We start from the raw sequence: 12,040 nt of genomic DNA, 5'->3' as shown, positions 1-12,040 counted from the left end.
ATATATATATGTATATCTATATATATATATATATATATATATATATATATATATATATATATATATATATATATATATATATAATATATATATAATATAAGATATACATATATATATATATATAATGTGTGTGTGCGTGCGCGCTCGCGTGTGTATGTGCGTGAGTGTGTGTGTTGTGTATATATACAGGATATATATTCTATATATGTATAGTCTGTGTATATACAGTCTATATATATATATATATATATATATATATATATATATATATATATAAAATATAATAATATACGTTGGTAGTTCTGTATGCTGAGCAATGTATCAATGTATATATACCTATATATTATTATATATATATATATATATATATATGTATATATATATATATATATATATATATATATATATATATATATATATATATATATATATTGTTGCACGCGTGTGGATGTGTGGATATGCACAGAATAATAATATACAAATTCTGAAACCAGAGATAAGGTGAAGGTAAATAAAAGAGGGTGAATCAACTTTCTTGTTGTGATATGTGTTACACAATATTCATTTATTACTTTCAAGCTCAATCACTGATACTTGATGGTTTTATGATATGCATTTACAAGTAATGAGACAAAGGCTATCTCTTAAATTAATAAATATTCCAACTTAACATATAGTGCTCTCAACACACACATACTACAATATAGAAGAATGGCCAAGTCAACCGATTATCACTGTATTACAACTAAAAGTACAGGTTCGAATCCTGACCAGCGCAGATGCACCTGTCATTTATGATTCCCCTTAGGTGTCCATCATTCCCAAGGTATAATGAATTTAATATTACGGGAATTGTGTCATATTTGTGAGAACAAAAAGGTTGCGTGCAATAGTGGCCAAACGACGTGCGTGTGCATGTGTATTTATAATCACTCTTGCATGCGATCTTACATGTGAAGCACCACAAGGAAGAAATGAAACACGGTTGTACATAGATCCTGATCTGTGTCGGCTTTAATGCTAACCACGGCATCTGTAAATGGATTAGTTATCAATAAAGTCGACACAGGTCAGGATCTAAGTACATATATATATATATATATAATATATATATATATATATATATATATATATGTATGTGTATTTAGAGAGAGAAATTCTGATTTCAGAATCAGCAGAAGCTTTAGTGAGTAGCCTTTTTTTTATATTTTTTTTATTTGGCGCTGCTGTCTCGCCTATGCTCCTAATCCCTTACCTACCCCGACCCCAACTGGGGTGGACAAACAGGTTTGCAGGAAGAGGGTGGGTGGATGTCTTCACTACCCTCCTGTTTCTCTAACTACACTACTCCCACCTGGTGCGGACAAACCAGTTTGCATTGGTGGGGGGGTGGCTGTGTCATGTTTCCCCTACTGTCACCCGAAGAGGACAAACTACGTAATGTTGAAAAAACTCATATATATATACAAACTTAGATTTCATGTAGAGCACAAAATACAGTATATTTAAATATATAATTACAAGAAATCTGTCGCAATACAGCTTGAACAGCAGGGTCAGCCACAAAAATGGTCTCCAAAGAGAAAATGTGGTCATGGCAAACAGAAAATTCCAAACAAAAGAGTACTCACGAAAGCTTCTACTGGCTCTGAAATCAAAATTTCTCTAAAAATATTTGCCAAGGTAACTTCAGAATCTTTTCTGATTTATCAGTAAGTTATAACTCTTACCTGAACTTACCTGGCATTTTTCCCGGTAAAAGTGAATTACATGCAATTATTCAGTTAATTATGAATGAAAACTGGCTCGTTAACTCCATTTTTCCAATTACAAAAATTCAAAATAATTACTGGTGTAATACCTGGACAACCAAGTGCAATTAGTAAAATATGACAACTGGAATTCCTGGTACTAGCAAACATATGTATACAGAAATTATGTATGAAAATTCGTAAAGTAACAGTCAACCAGCATAACCAGCCTCATTTCACGGGCAGAATCAGCTCCGTTTCAGGGAATCCACTTCTCACCCTCACCCCCTTCGGAGGGGAGGGGGAAGGTAGGATGAAACCCCATTCTAAACTATCTTAGGGGCCCCCACTATAACCCTGCCAAGTTTCATGTCCATCGGACCAGCCGTTTGGCCCTGATTGAATGACACGGGCAGGCATTATGCCCACATTTTAGTAAGATATGCTTTGTACGCAGACAAAAGATTTTGTTACTAAGGTACTTGGCATTCTCCCCTATATGAAAACAACAAACGCGCTGGAGGAACATGTACATATTTTTCATGATGAGAATCAAACACTCGCTACTAAAATTCTTGGTATTTTCAGGGAAGGAAAATAGAATTAGCAGCTCTTACAATAACACGTATTTTCCTTTGTGCATATATTATATATTTTGCTATCAAAATAACTGGCCTTATAAATAAATACAAAAACTCTAACTTAAGGAATGGTACATTAAAGTAATAACATTTGCTAGTGGATTACTAGATGTATTTCCTAGTGTGTACGTGCACACATTTGCTATAGTGGAATACCTGGCATTTTCCTTATTACTGAAGCAAGCACACTTGCCGATGGAATACCTGGTCTTTTCACAGAATATCAGTTAACACAATTTCTAGTGGTATACACGAAACGTTTGCTGTACATAACACTCACATACAGAATACCTTGTGGCTTCCTTGAGTGACACAGGAGAATAATCAGCGGGTATTATCCTTAGTGTCTAAGTAAACTACCTGGCGGATTTACAGGGTGTTTCTTCGGTTTTTAAGTAAATATTTTCTAGCATAACACCTAGCATTTACTTGGTGTCTAGCATTTTCCACAGTACAAAAGTAAATATTTTCTAGTTAATAATTGGCATTTCCCCCTGTGCGTGGATAAAACATTGGTCTGCGGAATACCTGATATTTTCCGTTGTGTATAGGTGAGGCATTCGATAAATACCTGGTATTTGCCTTTGCATTATACACAAAAATATGTCCTCTTGTACGTAGGTGCAAATCATTTGAAGAGTAAAGTTTCCATCGCGTATCCATTTGCAAAATACAATTACATCTGGAAACCTTATCTCAAGCGTCCTCCTAGCAAAACTAAACACAGGAAGACCTCAGAAGACGCTATAAACGATTCGTGAACGAAAGCCTGATCTTTTTAGCAAAGAATACTCAGTACCAAAGATTAAACTTTGTGACCCATGATGCTGTCTGGAATCAAAGCCCACAGGACAAAGGAGGCTGCGTAGACTGTGGTGATAGTGGCCAGAATCGAGGTTGAGGAGAGCGGCACCAGCATGCAGAAGGCCAGAGAGACGCAGCAGCGGGTCAGCTCCAATGGTCTGGCGTAAGGGGAGTCCTCGTACAAGATGCCAATGCTGGTCAGGCTTGCAACCACCATGACGCTGTACACAAGCGTCTCCACTAGTCCCGCCGCCTGTTCGGAAATGTGAGAAAGAGACTGGTGACTTGGACGTGGAAATGAGACGATAAATGAATGAGAAATGGAGGGAAAATGAAATAGATCGATATTTGAGTCATATACAAAACATAAAAAGAAATGGCTCACTTGGACGTAAAACTGAGACATTACAATGAAAGAATAAGTGATAAAAAATCGATGGTAGAGACATGAATGGAAAGGGTGTCCAAAAAAATGAGGACGCATATATCTATTGTGCATCTTATTGATGCAAAATTCCGGTTGTGAGCAGAAAAGATTAAAAGAGCAAAGTACTATTCTTTGTCATTTTAACTGATTGATATTCAGGTTAAACTAAGTAACTGGTTCGCGAAATAAAAATCACTTTGCAAGTATAAATTAGCACAGCTTTCACATGATGATGGACGCAACAGCTTCCTTGAGAGAGAGAGAGAGAGAGGAGAGAGAGAGAGAGAGAGAGGAGAGAGAGAGAGAGAGAGAGATTTATTATTATTATTAGTAAAAAAGTTTAAGCAGATCACTGAGGTGATCATCAAATCTCATAGAGCTGGCCGGAAGCATTTGAATGGATTGCAATATCAACTCTGGGACCGATGAGGTCATGTAGTGCTTTGATGAACAACAATGAAATACACACACGCATATAATGTATATATATATATATATATATATAATATATAATATATATATATATATATACATTTATACAATATATACACACACACACACACACACACACACACACACACACATATATATATATTATATATATATATATATATATATATATATATATATATATATATATATATGAATTTTTATCACATCGCCGTGATTCATATACATGTCCTTCAGTATCTAATTCGCTCTACTCGGAATTAAAATACTTTCATATACGTTAACCGAAGGGGAGGGAATTTTTAGTTGATAATAATTTCGTCGTCTACGAGAGGACGAAAATTTTCAACTGAAAATTCCCATTCGGCTAACATATATGAAAATATATTAATTCCTAGGTAGAGCGAATTAGATATTAAAGGACATTTGTAGCTCGATGTATATATATAATATATATTATATATATATATATATATATATATATATATATATATATATATATATATATATATATATATATGCACACAAAGCTTCTTTGACACTGGTATGCAGACATAAGATAAATACATTTATACATTTACATACATAAAATAATGTTCACAATGACAAAAATCATGACAAATTTGATAAGATTTAAAAAATATGTATCTTTTAAGAAGTTCGTGAAAAAATCCGCAGGAGTTTGCTATTTTCATGGCCTATGTTTAATTTTTATATGTGGTCGATTAAACCACAATTCTTCAAAAATATTAAAATCGGTCTAACTGAAAATGCTGAAGATTCTGACAAATTCCACTAACAGATTTACTTTCTAAACTCGATATTTGCTGCTGATTATACTTTGGCCAATCACACAACATATGTTTAATTGTTATCATTTCTGTGCACTTTGAGCATTGAGAGTTCACATGATAAGCACTACGACTTAAGCCGAGACTAATCAATAGCCGATAAGGTGGACAACCTACTCGTATTATCTAGCCAACCCTGAAAGAACAAGAAAAAGAACAGTAAAAAACGGTGAAGGAAAAGAGCAATACTCCTGAATCTGTATCGGAAAGGAAGAGTGAAAAGACTTTCCATTTGTCAAAGAATACGTCACTAATATATTCCCACAATAGTTTTTAAAATTTCTTATTTAGTTTACAGTACAACAGAACCTCTCTCTCTCTCTCTCTCTCTCTCTCTCTCTCTTCTCTCTCTCCTCTGTCCTTTACATTCATTTTTGTTATTTCATGTGCCTCCAACTTAGGACAACATCAAAAATCGCCCTCTCCTCTCGCTCTCTCTCTCTCTCTCTGTCCTTACATTCATTTTGTTATTTCATGTGCCTCACCTTAGGAGAACATCAAAAAGCTCTCTCTCTCTCTCTCTCTCTCTCTCTCTCTCTCTCTCCTTTACATCCATTTTGTTATTTCATGTGCCTCACCTTAGGAGAACATCAAAAAGCTCTCTCTCTCTCTCTCTCTCTCTCTCATATAAAACGAGGAGCTTATGTTTGCCCCAATCTTTTTCTCATACTAAAGTGCAAGCATGGTTTTTAAAAGAATTGTACCAATTGACCAATACTACTGTTTAAATAATAGATATGATTTAATATGACAGTTTCATTCCAAAGTTTAAAAATCTCTGATAAGTTCGATATGTAGTAGGCAAGGAAAAAGCCCATTTATCACCAATATCTTAAGGAGTCTTCCCATGCCATGGTGCGATTATTTCCAGTTGTATCTGGGATCACAACTAGGCTACAGATAAGTAAAAGATTATGTACTTATGTTTGTACGTAAAAATTATTTCCGCGCCAACTCTTAGCAAAATATTAAGGTAACATTTAAAAGCGCAATTGCACACATACGCACAAGCATACAGCACAAGCATACACATACATATGTATATATATATATGTATATATATATATATGATGTATATATATATATATATATATGTATATATAAATATATATATATATTTATAACTATATATATATATATACATACATACTATATATATATATACTATTAATATATATATATATATATATATATATATATATATATATAGTACAGATACACACACTATAATATATTTCTAAAAATATGCCACGTCGGCGTCAGTACGAGGTAATATGATAACTTACAATCACCTTTATTATACAGATATATATACTATATATATGTATATATATATATATATATATATATATATATATATATATATATTAATGTATATATCATACATGCAATCCATACATATGACATCAATATGGATATGTACATACACACACACACACACACACATAGATAATATATAATATATATATATTATATATATATATATAATATATATATATATATATATATATATATATATTATATATATATATATATATATATATATATATATATACATATGCACACAATACACTTACATTCACTCATGGAAGTACATAAAATAAATCATTAAGGTATATATATAAAATGTATGTATGTATGTATAAATGTATACGCATGCGTAGGACGTGCCGCCTCCACCGTCCACCTTTGAGTGGTACAAGATTCAGCTCCTATTTGCTAGGTTACTAGATTGCTCCGGCCTACTGTCCACCTGCCCACCTAGCTATAAATGGGTATCAGCCTCTGCTTGGGCTAAATTAAATGGGGTGTGGGGTTTGCAATCTCATCTCTAAAGTCTTGCTAACCAACTGAAGGCTCTTTTCTCCTGGCGCCTTAATTCACCTAGTGTGGGAAAAGTTTTATGGTAATATATATATATATATATATATATATATATAATATACATATATATATATATATATATATATAATATATATATATATATATATATATATATATATATATATATATATATAAATAATGTGTGTGTCTGTGTGCGCGTGCGCGCGTGTTTAGTATTCGAAAAATCAAGAGGTCATTGTGGTAATTACGATCACGTACGTAGTATCGGGTAAAAAGGACAGTAGATTCCGTAGATCTATGTATATTTCAACCTGAAAAGTGATAAAACGACTGTTCACTTACGACGGAGAAAATGTATCTGAATTCGAAAGGCAAATGTAAGTTGGTATGTTAGGCAATGAACTTTCATTCTTCTCGTGGTCAGGTCGGTAAAGTGACCTCGTTTTGATACTCTGGATGCGGCTTCGAATCCTGCTACAGACATTAAAATTACTGTATATTTTTGCATTTGGAGCCGAGGCTTTGTAGTGACAAGCGTATCCAATTGTGTGAAAATTCGAGAAATCAACAAGTATTTGTGGTTATTACAATCACGTATGTACCTGGTAAAAAGTGACCAGTAGATTCTCTCTCTGTCTCTCTATATTACATATATGTATATGTTCCCTAAAAAGAATTACTGCTAAACTGTTCCAACTGGTGTTGTATACCAAACAAAGAGCTATTCTGCTGACATATCCAAAAAATTGTGTTTCTCATTATGATTGCTTCTCATTAGAATATCATAAAAGAATGTCACGTAAAAAAAATTCTTTTAAACTAATTCATGAAACATCTCTAAGATTCTCATTATGTCGGCAGGAAGAAGAGGGAAGGAAGAAATTAAACCCTGAATCCAGAAATGAGGAATGATTCTACCACAGAATATGTGACAATCGTTGTCGAGATTGCATGAAGAAGTATATCTATCATTATGATTTCGAAAACACGCCGCAAAAGAAGTAAATGAATAAATAGAAAATAGAATAAAATAAAATAAAAAAATAAAAAAGGAAAAAATCTCTCCACTCTTCTTATCATGTGACATATTTAATTGGCGGGAGAAGTCAATGACATGTCCAGATGAGATGGGCAACCAGTGAGGCACTAAACTTCACACACAAATACACACACACACACACACACACACACACACATATAATATATATATATATATATATATATATATATATATATATATATATATATGTGTGTGTGTGTGTGTGTGTGTGTGTGTGTGTGTGTGTGTGTGCTTGTGAGCGGGTTCTTGTAATGCGATTTATGTACGTTCGTGCGTTTCAGAGGTTTACAATTACTAAGCTAAGAGAGAGAGAGAGAGAGAGAGAGAGAGAGAGAGAGAGAGAGAGAGAGAGATCGTCGAAGCAAGAACTAGCAATTAAGCCTCTGTGTGGTCAAGTCAAGGCGAATCTGACACCGCTACCCTAATGTATAGTGAACACTTTCCGCTTCACACACAAAACGAGATAATTTTGTTTTGTTTCAGCAGGCTGTCTGTTGTTATCTTTATTCTTTTGTATATGTTCCATGTCTATGTACATTCCACTCTAATTCATTAAATGACAAGTTAGAATACTGAGTGTACAGCTTTATGCATACATTAATCAACAAGCGCGTACGTATGTACTGTATATGTTCTGCGAAGGTACTTATGAATTGAAGACTATCTGATCACAACAAAATGACACACCTATGTACGTGCGTATTTTTGGAAACTTGCCTACGCTATTTCCAAGTGCATTAACAAATGCAGGAAAGTGATTAAATTTAGTGCAGACACACATTACACAAGAGGGAATGTGAACCTTTCCCAGCCACAGATCGAGCGCGTTGAGACATCTGAATCCCGCCTTTTCCCGCCGATCTGCCAGTGAATGGGGATGGCTATTATTTCAGTGCTAACAGGTGCTGCAGTACATGGCCTACTGATTTAAATTATAATTATAATTATGACGCTCTCTCTCTCTCTCTCAATACATTTTCCCCAGCTTCATGAGTTCATTGACGAAACTCATCCGGTTCGCTCTACCTCTCTTTCACCAAAGTTTCATGAACTTAAAAGGCGCAGGTACTCCAGGAAAAGTGTTCTCATAATTTCATTTGTTATTCGTACGGATAACTTCAACGTAGGTTAAAGCTGGTAATGAAATTATAGGCCTCTCACAGGGTAACAGAACAGAGGCGTAGAAAAATATCCGCCACGAATAAAAATCAGACTCAAAATACATAACGACAAAATTATCCGCCATCCTCTTCGTGCATGAACAGATATGTAAAAAGTGCGCCGAAGTTTCTTCGGCCCATTAGAGTTTTCTGTACAGCGTACAATGCTGTATAATACTTTAGGCCACGGCCCGGTAGTAGCCTTTCTTGTTGGCACCTGTTGCGGTGCCAGACACACGATTAAGGCTAAATTTAACCTTAAATAAAATAAAAACTACTGAGGCTAGAGGGCTGCAATTTGGTATGTTTGATGATTGGAGGACGGGTGATCAACAAACCAATTTGTAGCCCTGTGCTTCAGTAGTTCTTAATAGAGCCACCTCAATCGTTTTCGTTTACAGAAAACTAAAAAGGAGAATAATTCTCTTTGTCATTGATCGTCCATTGGCAACGTTCTAAATAAGAACAAAAGTCGCTGACTCGTTATCAGTGAGGTATATCAAAACTCTCGTGGCGATCACCACTTCACTTCCAGTGGTTTGGCCTGGTGACAACGTGGATTGATAACAGGGTTTCCTAGACATTCCAAACCTTAACGGGTTAGTTACAACAACAAGAATGAATGAGAGGAGAGAGAGAGAGAGAGAGAGAGAGAGAGAGAGAGAGAGAGAGAGAGTTTTTGTTACAAAATGTACGGGTAATATTTCTTTTCCTTTCGCCGGATAATTGATGCATGTTTGTTTAAAATGAATAGTAAACCAATTTTAATACCTTTATTCAAATGTCAGTGGATTCCAAGTTAATCTATGCTGAGCCTAATTGTAATGGTAGACTTAATCAAAACCAGTAAACCAATAAACAAATAAATAATTAAATATAACAAGTGGTCATTATTTTGGACCCAGGTTTCTAAAGAGTAGAAGAAAGTTCAATGGGTCCCGATGGGTTAAGTTTTGTTTCTCAAGACACTTATGGACTATGGTTGATCTGATGAGAAGCATCGGTGGGATTTCGGTCAAAAAAATCTCTTCTACTAAATGTCCTTTGCAATTTAGAAATTGTACAACGCAGGGAGGTAGTGCCGTCAGTGCACCTCACGCGGTGCAATGTAGGTATTACTTAAGGTTCTTTGCAGTGTGCATTCGGCCCCTAGCTGTAACCCCTTTTGTATCTCTTTACTGTACTTCCTTTCATGTTTTCTTCCTTCCATCTTACTTTCCACGTTCTCCTGATAACTAATTCATAATGCAACTGCGAGGTTTTCCTCCTGTTACGCCTTTCAAACCTTTTACTGTCAATTTCCGTTTCAGCGCTGAATGACCTCATAGGTCCCAGTGCTTAGCATTTAGCCTAAATTCTGTATTCAATTCATTCAGAAATTGTAACGTCAATGAATGAAGTTTCTGCTATCGCTGCTTTTATGTTTTTGTAGTTGGTGTTACTGATAACAGCAAAAAAAAAAAAAAAAAAAAAAAAAAAAAAAAAAAAAAAAAAAAAAAAAAAAAAAACAGGCATTGAAAGTGTTCTCACCTTCTTTCCGCTTCTTCTCAACCAAAATTCGAGGAGCTACTTATTATGCCTCAAACATACATTCGCATTTTATCTAGACATATGGTATAGTTAAGGTCTGGCAAGGTAAAGAAAGTTATAGCCCCACACAAGCACCTCGGAAAATCAAAATACATTTTGAAATTGTGGAAAAGAAAACAAACATGATAAAACAACCCGGTAGGAAGAACCGAATGCAACAGCAGAATTACAGTTTCCTGTGATTAACGAAATCATCGCAACAAAGAATTCAGGGCCGGATAATACCTACTTACTCCGACTTCCTGCCTTTTTAACTTTGACAACGTCTTCAATTTCACGAATCTTAGCTTAGAGTATATAACTATGAATACAGAACGAAAAAAATAAGACAAGATACACACACGAACACACACACACATATATACATAAATACACACACACACACACACACACACACACATATATATATATATATATATTATATATATATATATACATACATACATACATACTATATATATATATATCACATAACATACATACTACTACATACATACATACATACATACATGTATGTATGTAAGTATGTATTTATGTATGTATATGCATATTTATATATAACGTAATTAACTTCATATTTCTTTCACAGCTGTAGCATGGGGAGGGAGGCCCCTATCCCCCTTCTAACAAACCTATTGAAAGAATATTTCAATACAAATTTTGTCATCTATCAAACTCGCAATAGAATCTACCTTGGATAAGCAGATGCTATTTTTACTTACTGGAATAATACCTGGGGAGATTTCAATGAATTTTCATATAGACTAAAATCGCTAGTTCCGACCTTACAATTCAAAGCAGGATGGGAAAAGAACAGATATGCTTTCACAATAAACAGGAAACCCACTTTCGCTGTTTCTTATATTCATTTCTTAAGCTGCCACGATGTCTCCGTAAAGATCATGATCGGATGCAACCTATTCCCCAGGGGGCTTAGAATATGTCCAAATGGGTACGTAGATAAAGAATTCGACACGATCCACCAACTCCTAACGCAACTGCTCTACCACCATACATTATCGAGAAAGCTATTAATAAAGCGATTACAATATGCTACAGAGGTCCTACGCACAACGGACAAATAGATTTTAACTTCCGCACGATGAAAACATCCAAAGAGGAACACCTCAGGTGTAATGATCCTTTCATTTTCCATTATCCCAAATCCATCGGGAGTTCGCTCATTAACGTATACTTAAATAAAAGAGGCGAAGAAGCCGGAATTTACAAGATACCGTGCAGCAATTGTAATGAGATTTACGTGGGAGACGGGTATATACATCCTGCAAGGATCAATAAAGCATAAAAGATCGATTTGGGATAAAGGCCATGCCATAAACTGGAGAGTCAGGAGGACATTGGAAATCGGATGACATCTACGCCTTAATCTTTAGGCCTGTTCTTAAAAATGTGTTCCATAACATACGACTAACGGACTCATCGGCAGACGGGAGTTAATGA

At 34.8% G+C, this 12,040-nt stretch overlaps 1 protein-coding gene across 3 annotated transcripts in view; it reads right to left on the bottom strand.

Moving 5' to 3' along the window:
• Window positions 1–1,117: 1,117 nt before the first annotated feature.
• Window positions 1,118–12,040, bottom strand: part of LOC135222804 (alkylglycerol monooxygenase-like) — a 79,833-nt gene continuing 68,910 nt past the window's right edge. For 2 of the 3 annotated variants that reach the window (XM_064261094.1, XM_064261095.1), the window contains exon 8: window positions 1,119–3,449. In XM_064261094.1, coding sequence (XP_064117164.1) covers window positions 3,198–3,449 — 252 coding nt within the window. In that variant the 3' untranslated portion in view covers window positions 1,119–3,197. Of the gene's footprint in view, window positions 3,450–12,040 lie in introns of all 3 variants that reach the window. The other variant, XM_064261096.1, reaches the window with a different exon arrangement.

Source organism: Macrobrachium nipponense, chromosome 8 (assembly GCF_015104395.2).
Source record: "Macrobrachium nipponense isolate FS-2020 chromosome 8, ASM1510439v2, whole genome shotgun sequence".
Taxonomy (NCBI): Eukaryota; Metazoa; Arthropoda; class Malacostraca; order Decapoda; family Palaemonidae; genus Macrobrachium; species Macrobrachium nipponense.
Note: the sequence above shows the minus strand (reverse complement) of the source record. Positions and strands in the feature narration are given on the sequence as shown.